General features: G+C 46.6%; 1 protein-coding gene across 3 annotated transcripts in view; it reads left to right on the plus strand.

Moving 5' to 3' along the window:
* Positions 1–20,033, plus strand: part of PTPRN2 (protein tyrosine phosphatase receptor type N2) — a 675,251-nt gene that overhangs the window by 550,413 nt on the left and 104,805 nt on the right. For 2 of the 3 annotated variants that reach the window (XM_064445017.1, XM_064445018.1), the window contains one exon: positions 14,021–14,233. The exons of the other annotated variant lie outside the window; for it this stretch is intronic. In XM_064445017.1, coding sequence (XP_064301087.1) covers positions 14,021–14,233 — 213 coding nt within the window. The remainder of the gene's footprint in view (positions 1–14,020; positions 14,234–20,033) is intronic. 3 annotated transcript variants of the gene reach the window in all.

Raw genomic sequence — 20,033 nt, forward strand, 5'->3', positions numbered from 1 at the left:
GAAGCAGTGACTATAAAGTCTTACCGGTTTAAATGGAATTTTAAGTCTATATTTAGAAAAACTTGTTTTGAAATTAATTGAAAAAAAAAAAACCTGAGTGTCTATACGCATGCTTCATTACATGCAAAATGCAAAGCATAGGATAAGTACTTTTTCAACCATCTTTCTGATTTCATATGTAATCTGAAGCCATAAATTTAACGCACCTTTTTTTTTACTGTGTGAAACATTCATTTTAACATGCTGTCACACATAATTCTTTACCTAGGTTTTATATCTTGTGGTTGCAAAAAACGCTGTAGTCACCTTCCTGTTTCTATAGCCAGAAAAGGCAAAATTTTTCAATGTTCTTGACTGCTTGTATGTCTGAGGGAAGAAAAGGGACTTTCTGAAAGTTATCTAGTCTCTGTCCTTCCTATTCATGTTGGCATCTTCTTTCTTTTTTTGGTAAGTGTTCATACTTTCAGGAATCCAGTTGTATTAAAAAATGCCACGTACATAGGGCCTACTTGCTTTACTGGCCAAGGGCCTGCTTCCAGTCAAGGGGTATTTGTCATTTCTTCAGTAGGAGGAGAAAAAGAAGAGGAAAACCCTGGCAAACTGCTTTCTGAAATGAAGAATCAGGGTGGGAGTGCGGGTGGTGTCTTTATTAGGTTTAGTTTAAGTATAAGAAGGATTTTACTGTGTGTCCGGCATCTTTGACAAATTATCAGTTAAAGCCCAGTTCCAGGACCAATATTGCTGGTGATACTGCTAATGCTGTTCAGACTTCCACCATTTCTGTATGTCACAACATAAACCCAAGACCATTATCAGGGACCCTAGAGCAATGGTAGCACCAACTAGAAATCTTAAATAAGGCGGAGTACTACTGGTGCATGAACTTCAGGTGGTCTGACAGTGCTCTGTAATTCTGACATTTGTTAAAACTTCATATACCAATTTAAATGATGTCTTAATATGTTTTCATAAAAAGCATTGCTGTGTTTTCCACAAAGATGGTCTTTCTCTGCAGTCAGAAATGGAAGGTCAGTGTAAAAAGAGACTCAGTGGGACTGTATGAAACATATAAGAACTTTGCAAACCACCTGCTTTGGAATTTTAAACGGTTTATAAAAACTTTTTTTTTTATTTTAAATGCATAATGCAAACAGTGTAAAACTAATAAGAATGTTCTAACATCAGATTCAGGTAGGTTGGAAGTGAATTTCGATCAATATAATGAAGGACAATTTTCTAATGTAATCTAATCTGTGTTTGTCCTGAGGCTACCAGTATTCGAAGATAAGATAGAAAGAGTAATATTTGTGTCAAAGGCAGAAAAAACACATCTTGATTTCAGATCTCATATGGATTTGCAGCACTGGCTACTATTCTGACAATACTTTTTCAGAAGTAAACTGTAGTAGTTTGTTTTCATCTCAGGAAGGAAGAAATAAACACCGTTTTCACAACAAGAGTAAAATAGCGCTTTAACAAAACTAATCTGCTGACGTTACAGTAGCGAAAGCTGATACCTAACAGTTCTCTGAATTCTTGGCACGTACAGTACTGATGCGTAAAATAAGTTCAGCATTTCAATGATAGCCACGTTTTGTTATAACAAGATCACAGTGTAAAATCATGCATTTCTCATGATGTTTTACCATTAAACAGGTTTTGAGTTGGCATTTTATAGAAGCTTCTTAATCAGGCTTTCATAATAACAGTATTTAGTCTCATGTTAAAGCTTAAATTAGTATTTTTATCTATATTCTGTGAATGTAAACATAATCACAATGCAATTAAGGTTTCAATATTGCAAGTATTTTTTGTGAAATACTGATTTACATAAAGGCTGACCCTGAAAACATTTACTATTGAGTTCCGTTTGCTATTCTGATTAGTTCTGTTGATTTATAATGAATTTCTCTGATTGAGGTGGACAGGATTGGGCCCTAAGTTACAAAGAGACTCAAACTGTTCTGAAATATATAAAGAACATGTTTCAAAACACCTGCTGTGACTCCTGAGGTATTTTGAAACTTTTTCTTCAATATTTAGTTTCTCTTCAGCTGGTGCTGCTGCTCAAAGGTTTGAAGGACAGAATTATTACTGAATTAGCTGGAATGACACTTTTTTATGACATAAGTACTACAAGACTGCCTCTGTCTTGTCCTGTGGTTTATCTCAAGAAAGACGTTCACTTGCAAATCTAGACCGTCAGCTTTAATTAAACTGAATATTAAAAACACAGTTCATCCAGTTGTCTTGTAATACTTTGTCTGTGGATCAGTAAGCATCACAGGCAGGTGGACCAGGGAGGTCTAATAGGTTTTTTAAATTTACCTGGAAAACTGTAATAAAAGAAAATATTCATTTGTTTAAAAATGTCTATAAAGGCATCCAGTCATATATGACTGGTTACCTTTATAAGGAATACGTTATCAGAATGCCACTTTTACAGGACCATATCAGCCTCCGAGAAGGCTGAGCTGACCTTTTCACACGGTGGGACCTCATTTCACTAATGCGAACCCCCAAACATTTCTGCATCTCTTTCCTATTTGAAACAGTCAAAAGGGCCCATGTGAACAGGGACCTAATCAATAGAAAAATTTGCATTCAAGTTTGTTTGATTTGATGAAGCATAGAACTATTTTATTTATTGAAACTGTATTAATGTAATTAAAATAAATGGAAAATGCACTCTTTACTTAATTAATATTTTAAGCTGTCTCTGAAGAATAGTACGCAGCTTGAATTTAGTTATCATTTTTAAAATGCAAGACAGATTAATTAGATTCAAATCTTAGCCAGAATGAAATAATTTTCTTAATAAAGCTAAGAGCTCTAGAATTTACTTGGAAGTAGAAAGTGTCTGGTGTTGATCTTCATAGATTAGACATAAAACTCGGTGGAGTCTGGTGGTTAAAATATTGCAAAGTCCATTTCAAATTATGGTCCTGGGTGTTGGCTGTATTTATAAGAAAGGTGTGGTGGTTTCAAGTCATAGAGGGTCTTTCTTAATACACGCATTCTTGAACTTAGGTAATTTGAAAAAAGTTGTGTATAGAAAGTTAATATTTGAAAAAGACTTTTTGTTCATAGAAGTGAAGGAAATTCAGCTTTGATCTTAAGATCCTCAGGGACAGAAAAACTGCGGAAAATCCACTGCAACATATTTGGATTTGTATTTAAGGACCAAGGCTCCGAAGGATGTTAGATAAAACTTTTAAACAAAAGAAGAAATGAGATTAAATGGTGTTTTAGCTGTATCATACATCCTTTAAAAGAATGAAAATCTACTTCATGCTATACATTGTGCATGTATTTGCAGAAAGCAGTGACTAAACTTAAAACTGCAGACAGATCTGTAGTCAGAAGTCAAGACAAAAAGGCCAGTGTGGTTTTCAGCCTTTCAGTGTGGTTTTAGGGAGTCCTGACAAACATTGCTGGTTCTCAGGCAAGAGTTTCGTTCTGTGCAAACTGGAAATATGTTTCAGCATCATTCTCATTGAAACTGCAAGATTCAGAATATTCTGAGTTTAGGCGTAGTTCAAATACAGCTCTTGAATTTGGATGAATGTTAATGAGAATCTTCAAAGTACTGGCATTTTAGGTGCGGTAAAACCAGAGAAACTGTCTCAAACTAATTTTTACTTTCAATTTAAAATGTTTTCCAAGAAAAAGACATGAAACTTTCTAGAAATTCTACAATGAGATGATGCTGATGTCAGGGTTTTTTGTTTTCCCATTTATAAATGCATTAAAGGATAAGAGAAAAATGTATTTATATCACCTAAATGTAAGTTATTCAATTGAAAATGAGGTTTTATCAAGTATCAGTAAGTCAATTAATAAATAAGGGCTGTGAGTAACAGTACTACAAAAACTTCAAAAACAGTTTTAAAGTTTTAAATTAGTAAACTATTGAAAATTATTTCTTCTATCTGGCAACACATCCTACATTTTTAATGTACAGCACATTAAATAATCTACGATTAAGTAATTTCTTCCCTGTGACATGACCCTCATAGATATTTCCAAGGCTGTATTTAGCACATAATGAGAGTAATGAAGACTACATAAAAATGGAAAGTATTTTAAATTTCACTACAAATTTATCAAAGTTTCTCTGTTAAAAATTACATATTTTAAATAGTATTTTGCTGTCTCTTGACACCTGGCCAGTCAATTTCACGTTCAACCCTTCAGCACATGACAATTCTGAAAAGATGCAATATTTACCCAGGAAATGATAATTAATATATTTGTAAATAAGAAATACAAACTACAAAGCTAATGGAAGTATTTATCAATTTCAGACAGTTCATTAGAAGGATCAATATGCAAACACACGTGTCCTTTTAATGAAATCTCTTGGCGGGTTCATTTATCTTTCAACTTAAGTAATACAAGTTAGTTAGCAAATTATGTATGCTATGGCTCTTACCGGGGCAGGATAATATTAGATGAAGTGTGCTATCAGGCTGACAGACTGACAAAGTAATAAGCTGATACCATGCACTAAAAATGTAGCTGATTAAATGTTTGGAGAAGCCAAGTTTGTGTTAATCTGTGGGAACGTGAAGGATTTTCCATGAGCAGAAGCCAGGTGGGAGCATGAGGAGTACCTCTTCTCCCTGGAAACCTTCATGTCAAAAATGGTGGTGATGTAAACAGCATCTTCCTCAGTCTGAGATGGGAAGGGTCAGTGTGCATGTGTGGTTATGGGGGGTGAGCCTGTGGCACAACTACTTTGCGCTCCCTGAATATGGTAGAACAACCCTGAGCAGCAGATGATGATGACACTTTCAGCGCTGCTCTATAGGTTTAAGTGAAGTGTTGCTCTGGGGCAGGTGAGGATGCTTTGGGGATGCAGGCTGCCCTCACCCTACCTTGGCTTCCTGGACAGCCCTGTGTCCTTCCCAAGGCGCAGGATTTGGAGGAGCGCTGGGAGGAGGAGTATTGGTTGGGTGGGGGAGGTGGGGAGAGAGAGGGGGAAAAAAGGAAAAGCTCCATGGGGTTGCTGGGAAAGCCACGGGGAGCCCGAGCTGCCCACTGCCACCTGGAAGGCAATGGACCATGGGGAAGGGAAGGGAAGGGAAGGGAAGGGAAGGGAAGGGAAGGGAAGGGAAGGGAAGGGAAGGGAAGGGAAGGGAAGGGAAGGGAAAGGGAAAAGGGAAAAGGGAAAAGGGAAAAGAGAAAAGAGAAAAGAGAAAAGAGGAAAGGAAAGGGAAAAAGAAAAGGGAAGAGAAAGGGAAAGGGAAAGGGGCCTGCCTCCGCGGCTGGGGGGACGGGGGAACAACTCCCCCTCCCTTATTTACGGCTGTCTCGGCTCAGGATGGTTTTGCCTGGGGGGGCGCGCAGGGGCCGCGGCCGCCCGAGACGGGGGAGGCTGGGGCACGGCGGCGGGGGGGGGGCGGGCCGGCTGGGAGCTGCCAAGGGGAAGGGGAAGGGGAAGGGGAAGGGGGGTACCCTCCCCGCGACCAGGGTAGGTCCAGCCCTGCCCTGCCTGCCCTCCCCAGCCGTAGGGGCAGTGGGAAACAATGGGGAGAAGGAGGCGGGAAGGCGCTTCATCGGGGGGGGGGGGGGGTGAGGGGGGCGGGTCTGAAGGAGCGTCCCAAGGACCTGTCACCTGCCCCCGGCAGCCGCCCCCTCCCTCCCGGCCCGCTCTTGACCCGCTCCCGCAGCCGGGCGCGACCCCGCAGCCCGTTTGTCGGAGGCGTGCTGTAATGTGGGGGAGACGGGGAAGACTGCGGGGCCCGTTTCGTTATACGGGTCGGTGCTGCCCCGGGCACCTGCGCAGAAAAGCGACTTTAACTCGGAGTTCGGGGTGTGCAGCGCCGGGCACAGCACGGCCCCGCTGCCCGCACCGGCAGCGCACCCGCTCTCAGCAGTCCCTGCCGTGATTTGTTTAACTGGGCTCCCCCACTGTCCCACGGCTGGTCGCAAGCACGCTGCTTCTTCCTAAGGTCGTGTGTTATTTGGAGAACCGGGACGGGAGGGGGAAAAGTTTGGACCTCCTTTTCTTGGCACTGTATGATGGATATTTTTTTTGTTTGTTTGCGGAGGAAAGTCTTTCCAGGAAGAAACGTCGCGGGCTTCTTTGCTGTATTGTCATGCAAATGATCTTTAGGTTTTCCTTGCTGTCCTTGTTGGATTTTATTTTCGGCTTTCTGTTATTGTTCCACCCTCCGCTTCCATCTTTCGAGAGTGGCATCAAAAAAAAAAAAAAAAAAAGAAAAGAAAAAAGAAAAAAGAAATAAAGATGGGGGACGCGTAAAAAAAAAAAAAATTTAAAAACCCCCAAACCTCAGCCAAATCGCCCCCATCCACAAGAGAAACCCCAAACAGCTTTTCCAAATGAGTGACACAGCCCGTGTCCATTCATCGCCTCACTCCGGCGAAGGGTTTCTCAACAGCCCAGACCTCCTTAGCCAATTGCTGCCAGCAACATGTGGAGGGGAGGCATCGCTATAGCAACCGGTGGATGGGCCATGTGCGGCAGCCGGCAGGGGCTGCGAGCCGCCCGATATAAGGAGGGCAGCGCCGGGGCGCGCCGGCATCCTCCACCCGCGCCCGCGCCCCGCGGGGACCGCCGGGCCGCCCCGGGAGGCCGGGCCCCCCCGCCCCGCCGGGGGGCGGCGGCGGCGGGCTGCGAGGAGCGCTTGTGCCTGCCGCCGCCTTTGTCTGCGCCGAGGAGGGGAGCGGGGCGGGGGGAGAGGGGGAAGTTTTGGCACCGGAGGAGGATTGCTAGAGCCCGCCGAGGCGCGCTGAGCCCTCCCGGGGAGGAGCCCGTCCCGGCACGCCGGCCGCGGCGCCATGGCAGCAGGTAAATGCGGCGGCGGCGGAGGAGGAGGACCGGGGCGGGGCGGGGGGCGAGCGCCGTGTTTCGAGGCGGCCCGAGCAGGGCTCGCGTGGGAGCGGTGTGCGCGGCGTGGGGCGGAGGAGCGGAGCGTCGGGGCGGGCGGGATGGGGGGCAGCCGCTGCCGCCGCCCGCCCCGTCGGCCGAGGCCGGGCCGGGTCTCCGCGGAGGGGCGGAGGCAGGCAGGGAGGGAGGGCCCGGGCCCCTCCGCCAGCCCCGGACGCCCCTGGCCGAGCGGTTCCCCGGGGATGCCCCGGGACGCGAGGCCGTCGAACAGAATAGGGGCGGAAGGGGACAGCGGGCCCGCGGGGCGAGGACGAGCCCTTCCCGCTCCCCTCGGCCCGCTCACGGCTCGGGGCCCCGGGGACGGCACCCCCCCACCCCGGGGGCCGCCGCCAGAGCCCCCTCCCCGGCCGGGGGCGGGTGGGAGCGGCGGGCCCCGGCCCGGCACCCTGCGAGACGGGGCGGCCGCTCCGCTGAGGGTGCCTCGGGCTCTGGCGGCGTGTCACCGAGCGGCGGCTCGCTTGTTGGCACTCGGGTTTAAGGGCGCTTTATCTAATCCCTAAATTATGTGCCTTTAGCATCAGCATTAGATCAGCGCTGGCGCTACGGCTTGTGTTTCTCTTGCTTGCTGAAGATACTTGATTAAGCTGGGCTATCGCTGGCCGTCCTCTTGGCTTGGGCTCTGACACTTAGTGACTTGGACCTGCTGAGTCCCTCTATTTATCTGTTTGACTCTGGCTTACAAAGCCTGGGCTGAGGAGGAAACCTGCTTCCTGGTTCTCCCATTCTGCTGCTTTCCCCTAGTTGCTCCTAAGTCCTTAGAGATGGGAATTGAAGTTTCTTCACCGTGGTGTCTCCACGCCCTCCTCTTCTTGCCGCCACCCCAGAAGCGCGCGGCGCGGCTTTGGGCAGGACGGGCAGCGCCTCTCCGTCTCCAGCTCACCTACCTCCTCCATAGGCATGGATGTGGCTGTCCGGTTTCCTGAGTCCTGTGTGATCCCTACAGCGTCTCAGGGATGCTGTAGGCTTTTGTGCTGTACTCTTTAACTAAATGCCAACTTAAAAAAATACTCAGATCCTCAGGAAAATCTTGAAGCTCTTTAAATTTCCTCTTTCACAACCTTATTCCTTCCAAGCCACGAACGTCTTTGGGGTTCTTGGACATTTTGGCATTTCAGCACCTCCCCATAGTGGGATTCAGGATAATAGCTATAATTTCTTGTAACTCTAACCAGAAACTTCACTTCTGTTTGCCTTTAGGAAGCCAGAAGAAAATATCTACCATTGATCAAGGGATCTTTGAACTCGCTGAATTCTTGATTGTATTCAGTCATTGTTCGTGGTATTAATCCTACTAAAAGGTATAGAGACGCTCCAGAGTGCTTTGTGGTGTTGAAGGTTGCGGAAAGATCATTGTACCCCTACAGATGAATAGATCTGTGGCTCTTGCAGTGACCTTTCTCAGTGATTTGAATAAGCTGCAGTTCCCAGAAATCCATCTGCCTTTTGTGTTTGTCAATTTGTCTAATCTTTCCAACCCCAAAAAGAAGCAAAAAGTACCTTCCCATCCGATTTCATCCTCCGAGTAAAAGCGTTAAATTGACCTCATTTCAGGTGACGAACTGACATCTGCTGAAAGTGATCCTGGCATCAGGAGAGCTTTCGGGGGGGGGCACAGTGTGAGTGGGTGAGGAGGGAGGCAGAGGACAGCAGCCCCAGAAACCTCTCACTAACTCTAAAGACAGTGCCTTAAAACACCAACAAGTAGCCTGGACCGTACAGCTCGGGAGAGCAGTGCTGAACACAAGAAACATTGCATGCACTGAAGGCGCGCGTCCCCCGGCCCTGCTGCCCCAGCCTACCCTGCCTGGGGTGCAAAGCAGGGGAGGAGAAGCAGGAACCAAAACCGAGGGAGATGCTGCTTTCCCTTCTGTTTGCTCTCTTATTTTACTAAAGGAAAAATAAACCTTATCTGTAGGTTTCCTGGGGACCGATTAGGGTAGCCAGGCTCCTCCTGATGTAAAGTATTTCTCTGGTTTTCTAGTAACCTATCAAAACTTAACCAGCACAGTGTATCTCAACCTATGTCTCAGAAAACCTTAGGAGGGAAATTACTAGAAGAGAATTTAAGTTTAGATTTATTTAAGCGAGCAGACATACAGAGATATGTGTGTGTATATATATATAGGAATACATATTATACGTGTATATATCTCCATACACACCCACAGATATCCCTTTCTTCATGCTTTCTATAGTAAGGAAATAATACACATATCCTTTATGGTTTGTTTTAATATCAGTGGCTGTGACTATTAGCAAAAGATCCTCTTAAAAAAAAACCTGATGAACTAAAACTTGTTTTAGTGAAGTTTATTTTTAAGAATAATGATTTTCTTGTAGAATTCTTTTCTTCTGCCTAGGCACTTTTTTCCCTCCTTGTATGGCAGATTTGCAAGTACAATTTCATCTGCACAGAGGAACAATAGCTTTCAGTTGCACAAAGGATTTCTCCCACCCTGAATCCAAACCACAATGCCTCTTGCTCTGATAATAGCTTCTGAAAAGATTTTGTAATGCACAGAATTAATACATGATTATTTCCGCCTCACTTCTCTCATTTATTAGATTCTATAGTGAATTCCAAATTAAAAATAGCACCTCTTGAGTTTTTTAATGTTCTAATATTTTGAAACAAATCATATTCTGAAGTTCATATTTTTGCCCATGTTTACGAAGGAATCTGCATTTTAAAATTACTGCTCAGAAACAAAACTGGCTAATATAAATGTAAAAAACAAGACATGCAAAAATTGCAAAAAATCGTGATGTCAGGTTGTTTTAAAATTAATCATAGCGAATTTTCCTTTGCCAACTGGAAGAGAGGTCAGGTGCAGTAACTGGCAAAACACTGGGTTTTAAATCAGGAATATCCTTTCAAATTTATGAGGCAAAACAAAACCCAACTTCAGAGTTTTGCTTCAGCAAGGACCAGAATCAGGCCCTGTGTCCTAAAGGAAATAACAAAGTGTAATTCTGCTGAGGCATCTGGAAGGTGAGCTTTCACATTGCTGCATGGGTGCTCCTCTCTGCTCTCACAAAGACTTTCTCCCACACTTTCAACATAGGTGTGAGAACTTATTTACATGAAAACGTACATTAAATATTTACTGACATTTGCCTGGCATTCGTTTGAAATGTCGGCTGTTCTGCTGCATCATGGGATGACACTGCAGAACGGGACGCTGCTCTTTGATTAGAACAGTGATTTGTGACTCCAGTGTTATGGCTGCCCTAGTTACTGACTCACTTTTGGGTGTATATAAAATGCGTTCTGTCAAGGGACTGGGAAAGCCCGCATGAGATCAGATCCTAAGCATTTTTTCTTCCATCTTAAAAAAAAACCCCAACAACCATGAACGCTCGTAGAAGCAATGTACTTCAAGCAAACACTGTTGAGTGTAAGTGGTAGGTGTAATATTGTTCTGAGACAGGGTAAGTCTTTGCCTTCTGGCATTTAAGCTCAGGATGGGCCGTTTCAAAGCAAGGAAAGACTGGGTGAACATCTCCAAACCCTCCATATTTAGAGTCACTTCCTAAGCCATCCATTTAGGAATTAGTTGTTTTTCCTTCACCAGGATGCTGTGATACTACACTATTTTCCAAGGAGAAAATAATTCAGAGGAATGTCAATATATTCTGTTATATAAAGTTTTAAAAATGCATAGTTACATGTAGCCAAGTTTAATATTTAATTATGTGTAATTTATGTGGTCTATTTATTTGTTAAGCCTTAGGGGGAGAAAAAAAAAAAGGTGATTTGTTTTTCTTGTTATGCAACAGCTATTGTTCCCCTTCCACCCCAGGCACAGGCACCATGGCAGCCCCAGCCAGCACAGGGAGAGGTGTTCTGCTTTAAAAGACATCCGACTGTAAATGTCAAATTCATAAATATTTAAACATTTTTCTTTCAATTTCAAGTCAAGTCTGACAGGACGCCTCTAATTAACCCTGGGCTGTGTTTCAGGCAGGGGCCTTATTGCTGGGAAGAATCAGGGGTTTAGGTGAGGTGGGGAAATCTGTGCTCCTGGCTGGCGGCAGGGGGAAAGGGAGGGAGCTGGTAACCGACTCCTCGGATTAATTTTTACTCGTTTCATAATGTGATGTTTGGTCAGACATCAAGCAGGATGAAAGGGCAGCGGGTTTCTCCAGCTGAGTCGGAGGCAGTGGGGACTCTTTCCTGAAAGTCTCCTGAGGGGACACGTCCGGGCGGGGCGGGCCCCGCTGCCCTCTGCGGCGCCGGGTGCCCCTAGCCCGGGAGAGCCGCCGGTGCGGGACCCGCAGCCGGAGCCGGAGCCGGGTGGCGGGGCTTCGCCGTCGGCTTTACCCGGCAGTTTATGCGGGGTCTCGCAGCCGGCAGCAGCCACCCACCCGTGCCAGGGTGTTTCTCGGAGCCGGCGTGGTGGGGGCTGGCCGAGGTGGCCCTAAGCGCCAACCCCCCCCGGAGGCAGGGAGGGGAGAGGGGAACCCTCCGGGCCCCGACGGCAGCGGCTCCGGGCGTGCTCCTCGTGAAAGAGGGCGGGAGGACGGGCCGGGAGGAAGGGTCGGCGGCCCCACGGCAGAGCCCCGCGCCCTTCCCCACCAGCCGCTCCGACGGGGCGGGCAGGGCCGGGCGCCTTCGCCCCTTCTTCGCCCTTTCCCTCCCGCGGCGGGGCCGCCGTCGCCTCCCGGGGCGCGGAGGGTCGGGGCTGGCGCCGGTCCCCAGCACCTGTAGGGATTTTGCAAGCCCTCGCCTGCCTGGAGCCCATCACGGGGGACGCGGCTACACCGGCTCCCCTCGGAAGATGCTTACCGAGGTGGAAACAGTGCTAAACACCCGGCGGAAGGCTTCGAACTCTCCCCCGTGTTTCGCGGTGCCGGGAGCCGCCGTGTGCTGGGGACGTGCGGGGTGTCTCGGCGAGCACTTCTTTTGTTAAGGGCAGCCAGCCCCGGGGGGGCAGCCCCGGCGCCGCGGGGAACACTGCCTGGCGAAGTTGGAAACAACACCAAAAATCACCAACTACAGCGGGCGAAAGGCCGGCACGCTCTTTCTCTCCCCCGTGTTTCTCGGGGCATTTGACAGCACTTCGCTGCCATCACTTTCATTGTTCCTCTCGCATAGCCCTTTCCCCGGGTGCTTGTGCGGCTCTTTCACGCGGCATCCGGAGCTGGAAAATCGTTTAAAACCGCGGTTCCTAAAGCAGAAAGATAAGAAATTCAGCAGCGCCCGAAACTGCCCGCCGGCCGCCCCCGCCCCGCCGGCGGCCGTGCCCCTACGCGGGGTCGGGCTCGGGGGCGCACCCAGCCCGCCGGGGAGCGGGGCCGGCCGGCGGGGGGTGCCGGGGGGTCCCCGGGAAGGGGGGGAGCGGCCCGTCCCTGCCTCGCCGGAGGCAGGCCCAACACCGCGGATTAACGTCCCGGGGCGCAGCGCTCGGCGAGGGGGCGCCGGCACTTCGGCGGGAGCTGCCTATTTAGATGCAGATTGCGACCCCTGGCCCCGGGGGGACGGCGGCCTTTCACGGAGATGCTAATGGCAGAGCGCGGCGGGCCTTCACCCCCCCTCCCAAGCCCCCCCGCCCCCGGGCCCCCAGGGCCCAAGCGGCGGGAGCTGCGAGCGGCTGCCGTCGGTGCGGCCCCTCCGGGGTCTCCTTTGCGAGTCCCCCCCGCCCGGTGCGGGGGGCGGGCAGCGCTGCGGGGCAGGTGCCCGGCGGGGGGGGGGGGGGGGGGCGCGGGGAGGCGGCCCTGGAGCCCCCCCCGGGGCCGGGGCGCGGAGGGGGGAGGCGGCAGCCCCCTCCTCCTGGTGGCTGTTGGGATTTGGAGGAGGGGCCGGCTGCGGTTTAGGGGAGGGGAGCGAGGGAGGGAGGGAGCGAGGGAGGGAGGCGGAGGGTCCGGCGGGCGCGGGGGCGGCACATGCCCGGCCTCGGCGGGCCCGGCGCCCGCCCCCCGCCGCCCGGGGTTTACAAACCCGGCCGTCCTCCTCCTCCTCCTCCTCCTCCTCCTCCTCCGGTCGGCGCATCCAGGCAAGAAAATCCGGGAGTCTTATTGAACCTGCATTTCCATTAACTCAGCCTCAGCCCCGGCTAATCCGCAGCACTGAAGGCAAGGAGGCTAATTAATGACAAGCTTTTACAGTCAAGACCAGCGATAATTGCTTTGGTGGCCTTTATGATTACAAGATAAAAATGGACCGGGCCTGACATAAGAGCCACTGTGTACACTGCAAGACAGGAGGAAATTAAGAGCTGGCTAGCTGAATACGGAGCAGAAAATTACTAATAGAGGAGAGATAATGAATAGGCCGGCTAGGCATTCATGGGGAAAAATCCATTTTGTTACCACGCGAAATTAGGTGGTGGAAAGGAGTTTGCTAATTGTTCTCATCTTGTAGCAACCAGGACTGAGGCAGGGGCGTGCTTTTCAATTCATTTCCCTGGTAATTGTGAAAGGGGGAAAGCAGGCCAAATGAGTCTTGCTGCAATTTGCGCGCCTGGTCTTTTCATTTTCATGTTGCGTTTTTAATTGTTGCTAATATAGCTTATAATGAAGCTAATGAGGGGAAATTATTGTACAACTTTTTAGCACATGGAGACAAGTGAAATGCACTAGAAGGATTCTCTCTTATTGCTGCAAAAATAATAGTAATCTGGAGGAGTTTGGAACTATCGGGCTTTTTTATCTTTTTCCTTCTACAACAGACAAAAGGAAGGACCGCCACCTCCTTTTTTTTTTTTTTTCCCCCTGGGTCGTTCCATGTTTTATTTTTCATTCCAAGCAAAAAAAAAAAAAAACCCAAAACCTAACCCCACGGATTTTCCCTTGCTGCCCCCCTCGCAGCCCCCGGCCGGGATGCGGCCGTGCGGGGGGGGCGCAGAACCGCGGAACTTGCGCGCAGGCAGCGCGCCCGCCTCCGCCTGTCGGCGGTGAAATGCGAGCGGCCGGGAGGGGAGGGGGCGGAGGGGGGCATGTCAGCAGTGCTGTCCCTGCCTGTCCCCTTCCCTCCCTCCTTGGCTGGAAGTGAGCGCTGCCGGGTGTTTTCCCCCGACGGGGTGTTCCCCCACCCCCCCACCCCGCTCCGCGCTGCTCCGCGACCGCGCAACTCAGGCGCTGCCTCTCTCTCCTCCCCTGCAGAAAAGCAACGTCCCGCCGCTCCCGCAGCGCGGGGAAGAGGCAGAGTCCGCCAAATTCCTCCTCCTCACCCTCCTCTCCCTCGCCTGCATCGCCGGGGTCCTGGCGGCGTCGGGGGTCGCCTACTGCCTCCGCCACCGCGCCCACCACCGGCTGAAGGAGAAGCTCTCGGCCCTGGGGGCCGACGCCGGCTCCGACGCCCCCGCTGCTTATCAGGTAAGGACCCGGCTCCCCTCCGCGGCCCTGCGCCCCCGGGGTGCCCGGCAGAGCCCGGGGGGACCCTCCCGGTACTGGGAGCCCGGGGGGTGTGGTGTGTGTGTGTGTGTGTGTTTCCCATGCCGCTCCCACCCCCGCCCCGCTCCATTCATATTCCCGCGGATTCGCTGTAGCAGCTTTTTACTGCCGGGTATTAATCTTGGCTATTCTGGTAGTTACTGTAAATTCGTGCATAATTAGAAACGTCAAAGTAAAAAAGGAAAGAAAAAAAGACGCCCTTGCCATTGAAATTCTCTGAAAAATAACATTAATATCCATAATCTGTCACCTCTGCCACTATTAATAACGGAAAATCTTTAACGTTTATGAGGAATGGATTGCACGGTTATCTGAAGATGTCTCTCTTTTTGAGTAATCGACTTCTTCAGGGTCTGATATGAAAAGAGCCTTTGACCCGATCTGTTGCCACCTTCTGCCATTATTCAGATAAAATGAAATCTAATGCTGATAGATGGGGAGGTAAACCGGGACTGGTTCTGGGAGAACAATGGTAGCAGATGTGTACCCAGGAACACGGAGGACTGCACTCAGGTTTCCTGAAATAAATCAGAAACCTCAGGCTTTCTCTTTCAGTTTCAAAAGTGCTGGGTGGCGAGACGCTCTGCATCTTCCTGAAGTTTGTTTTAGATGATGACACTTCTTGGTGTGTTATTGGCGTGGTAATGCACGTGTTACGGCCATATACTGCACAGCTCTGCTCTGCTATCTCAAACACTTTGGAGTGTGACCAGGAAAAAGAATTCGAGAATTTGTAAACATTGTTGCTGTAGTATCCGCGTCTGCTGTGCACCCATAGGGTCTCACTAATGGCACTCTGCTGTCAAGTTTTATTTTACCTTCTTATTCTGCTTAGGATCAGACATTGTGGCTTTTCTGTATTCTGGAGCTGAGATAGATTCAAATTGGCAGCTGGGAGTCATAGGGGAATAAACTCATATTTCCTCGCAAAGTTTGGGTCTGCCTGTACCTCGTGTTAAAGATGTAATGTATTAAGTACGTCTCCGCAGGCTGGGTCCAGGGAGAGTCTAGTACAGAATGATAAATACGAATGTTTCTGTAACAATTAGTATCTTCAGGAACGGTTTTCGGTTTAAATGGAATATTTACTGCAAAAAAAAAAAAAATCTTTGAATTATGTTACGTCTTTAAATTTAATTACTTCCAAAGCAAGAAAGAGTGAGAGCAAAAGCATTTCCAGTGGAAAAAAGGAGTGCCTTCCCAAATAAAGTCTGAACAAAACAGCAGTTTGTCAGATCAGTTTTGTTGGCCAGAGAGTCCGTGGCCATAAATACTTTTGTTGATTTTAATAGGGAACTTGCTGTTGACTCATTTAAACCTATTAAAGCAATAGGTAGTCTTTTTTTTTCCCGTTAAACGTGAATGCAAGAATTCTTAATTTAAAAGAAAAAAGCCCTCCAGGTTCCAAAATCACACTTGAAACTGAATTTGTGATAATTAACAGGACAATCTTCCTACTGACAGGTCTAATTAATAGTATCTGTAATTAAAATCGTGCCCTTCCAGCAGGAAAATTGTTTGAATTTCTTGGAGTGACCTTTTTTGCCATTTCTCCTGGGACTATAGTGGTTAAGTTGATATTGATTTTATAATGAGCTCTGGTTTGTTTAATAAGAATCTGTAATCCAGACACTAAATGAAATGTGTGCTTCATTTCTTCTTCCCAGATTTATATGTATTTTAAAATCTTCCTAGTTAGATCCGAGAGTGACATTTTCTGTTTAAAAACAACAACGCTTTGAGGATGCTGCTCAGTTTTTCAATAGCAACACTGTGTTAATATTCTTTGTTCCTGACCTTTGGGCCCAGTCCGAACCACCTGACTTCTTAAACATTTCCACTGTTTTTTTCAGGGGAACTGTAGTCATGAGTAGGAGGAAAAATGTTTTTCCTTAAATACAAAGCTTTCTAAGGGCTTGGCTCTCCTCCCATGGAAGTAAATGGGAATTTTGCCATTTGTTTCAATGGCAGCAGTAGGAGGCCCCAGTATAGGCAGGCAAAATACTTAGGCAGTTTTGATGCTGTTAACTAGCGTTTTATCAAAATGAATCACTGAGCCTGGTTCTGTATATAATAAACTATTCACGTGGATTTGAAGAGAAATAGGATTGAGCCCTATTCGCGTCATCCAAATCGCCTTATGTTGAGCTGTGTTAAATGTAATGGATATCTGGTGTGATGCGTGTTTTGGATAACATCAGTGAGGTCTCAGAAAAGCATCAATTATCTTTTCCCTCATCTTCCCTGATACTCATAGGGGAATAGTGTAACCCGTATTAATACGGGGGAAGAAAAAAGCAGATAGCTTTGAAAATTGTACTTACTTTGTTCTCTTCTGTTAAATGTTTCCCCAGTATCTACTCGGGTAATTCAGTGTATTTTAAAAATGGGAAATATTTCAGCAGCTGGTGCCACTAGACTTTAAAGCATGATACTCCAATATGTTGTGCTCACAGCTTAAGTGACAATTCAGATTTTATTTTTTTCTTTAATTTGAAGGGGGAAAAATTAGTCAGTATAAAAAGGCCTGGTGGCCCAATGTGATTCAGAGAGAACACCGAAATATCACTTCGATTCACATACTTCTCAAAATGTCAGTGGTTTATATCTTCACATAAACAAGGCTGACCTAAATTTTCAAGATTTAGCAGAAGCATATTTCATCCTAACCCACTTCAGCCTGGAGAGTTCATTCAGGGTTTTACTCCTTCCTTACTCACCCTGTGAACTTTGAAGAGTTTTTTTCCCACAGCTGCTTTTTTTTTTTTTCATTCTTTCTGGTGAAACACCAGCTTGGGAAGGGGAAAACAGACAAACCATATTGTCAGGGAAATAGCAGGCTGGCTGCTAAGTCTCCCTCCGCACCGGAGGCGTAGCGCCTGTCATGCAACGTCACTCTCCCTCGGGGACTCACCTGCTAGCACGAGCGGTTCTCGTATGAGCCCACTTACCTACTGGCATGAGTATTGCTTGTGTAGGTGAGTGTAGAAGTGACCAGTCTCAGGCAGAACAGCCAATACCATTAAAAAGTTGAAGCAGGCAAATAAAATCTCTGCGGTGCCCTTGATCGGCTGCCAAACAGCCCGATGCCACTTAAAGAGGCTGCGGTGTGAGTCTGGTTCTTCAGGTGTTTGCTAAGGTGAGCAGCTGGCCTTCAAAGTCTTAAAGTAAGGTCTGGGAGACTAAACCCTATTTAAAGACTAAGTAACGTGAGGAAGGGTAGAAACAGTTGCAATTTCATTTATCTTTGAATCACTAAACAACAAAATTATAGGCTGGTTCAGTTAAGAGAGTGGCTAAGGAGCTTTTCAAAATTAATGGAAATGGTGTATCTTGGAAAATGTTGCATGTGCATAAAACACATTTTATACATAAAGGTGGACGATTTTTGCGTACCTTTTAAACACGTCTCCTGTCCTTTCAGATCACTCGTGTAATGATTAGATAAGTCAGCGTTAGCATTCAGGGATGACTAAAAAGAGGCTCGTACAGCCTCCGCGGTGCCCCCACGCATGCGCACACCTGCACCTGTGTTTTTAATTGTCGCTCATGATGCTTTGATCTTCTTTGAAAAGCAAGTTTAGCATTCTGCAAGCCCACTCTCTGCTCCAGGAGATTAGGGCCGAAGCGTTTTAGAAATTTTCAGCAGACAGTCTTTGATTTATTTCACCACACTGAGCAGATTTTCTTCATGCACTTTGAAGCCTTTAGAACATAACCCAGAGAAAAACGGGCATTCAGGCGTCGGGGGCGGGCTGCAAACAGGGCCACTAAGTGCACATCTTACTTGTCACTGCTCCCATTAGCGAGCAATTTATTAATGTAATGAGTGTATGTTAGTGACTGCTACTATTTAGGGATGGTCTGTTTGATTCAGGGTGATGTATTTGTGAGTCCAGCTGAACTCTGGCTTTTGACCCCCCATGTGGGGAACGCGGGGTTGTGCAAGATGTTAAATCATCAGCATATTTTACACTTTGCACTGGAGAACTTTCCTGTGAGCGTAGTCTTCTGCATCACTGATAATGCTCTGCAAAACGTCGCCCATAGCGGAATTTAAAGGCAAAAGTGAAAATGCACTGAAGCTGGCTTCAGAAAGTCTGCCTTTTAATATTTTATGTCAATAATGTTCTTTTTAATTTTCCTCCATCTCAGCCAAAAGAACTTCCTTTAAAAAGCAAGGGGGCAAAGACCAAGCAGTTTACAATGAAGTTCCTCCTTAAACTGCCTGGAGTAGTCAAGGGTACGTGAGCCGTGCGCTGCCAGTGCAGCTGGATTACATCATCAGCTGTTCTAAAAACTTGTTCAAATAACTTGGTTTGGCAGGCATATAATTGTAAATCATATGTTAAATTCTACATTATTACATGTATTATATTATATATAAATTATATATTCCTTTGTCAAATACAGTCTTATTAATTACATGATCCTTCTGGATTCAAAGCCACTAAGAACTTCTTTGTGCATTTAAAGATTCAATCCTGCTGGTATTTTTTATTAGAGATGTGAAGAACACAGTATTTACAACAGTTACAATAAATATTTTGCCGCAAATTTTTTAAAAGGCTCCAACTGAAAGAATCCACTGGAAACGCATGCTCTAGTTAACCACCATGCCTGTTTTGTGTGTTTAAATACAGATAATTCATTACCTCTAATATGGCTTCATATTTTACACTCTAGGCTGACTTTCATAAGCAAACATATTACAGTATTAGACCTTAACATTAGAGTAATACTGTATATGTATATCGGCTCCTTAGAAAATGGAATTTTGTGAACTAAGTGAAATGGGAAAAAAGGGAAAATTTTGCTCTTCATATTTACCAAGTTCTCAGTAATATTCAAACTACCCTCAGTTTGGGCACCAAAGGAAGCTGGCAAACTGGGCTTAATCAGTAACATGAAGTATTACCTCATAGCTACGTACAACTCTCATTTTCACTACACTTAAGCAAAAAACACACCACTGAGGATGAGCTGCATTCAGTACCTGAGTATTTAGTAAGCATTCAATAGGGAATACCTTTAATAAGGATTTTAGATAGATGAAAATTTTACCTTAAGGCTGAATACTACGAAGGGCTTGCTTGTGTTTTCTTCTGGGAAAACAAAGGATGTAGTGCATTTTTAATCTTTTCTTTTCCAGTGTCCTTATTAAAAGAAAAATAGATTGTCTCATGTGACTATGTAATGCAACAGGACAAACTGTAATTGTTTGTAATAAAGCATACACGGGGAGGTGTATATATTAGGAGAGTTGTTCTTGTCTGCTTAAGTCTGTTTATTGTGTATTACGTGAACAATTTTCTCTTTGATTGGAATTTTGTCTTAAAATAAATTCTCAGGAACCTGCAAGTACATTGTATATAATGTTGTTACATAAACCACTCTAAGGTGAGACAGTTTTCACAATGTACAAAATACATGTTCTACACCATAGTCAGGCATAGCAATCATGGGAGAGAAGAAAGAAGTGAGGGGTGTTTTCAGGTGACTAGAAGAGAGCTTACCTTATATTTAAACACTTGACTGAAGTCAGACAGTGGATGGTCAAAGCCGAATGAGGCAAAACAGGAGGTGTACAAATATGGATTTAACTTTTAATCTGTTTTTTATCTGCTTAGTGTTCAGAACAGTCCGCAATTCCTGTGGTGCACTAGACTATGTAATGCCCTAACCTTGCTCCTGTGGTAGCCATAAAATTGAGTTAAATTGT

This window comes from Phalacrocorax carbo, chromosome 2 (genome assembly GCF_963921805.1).
Source record: "Phalacrocorax carbo chromosome 2, bPhaCar2.1, whole genome shotgun sequence".
Lineage (NCBI taxonomy): Eukaryota > Metazoa > Chordata > Aves > Suliformes > Phalacrocoracidae > Phalacrocorax > Phalacrocorax carbo.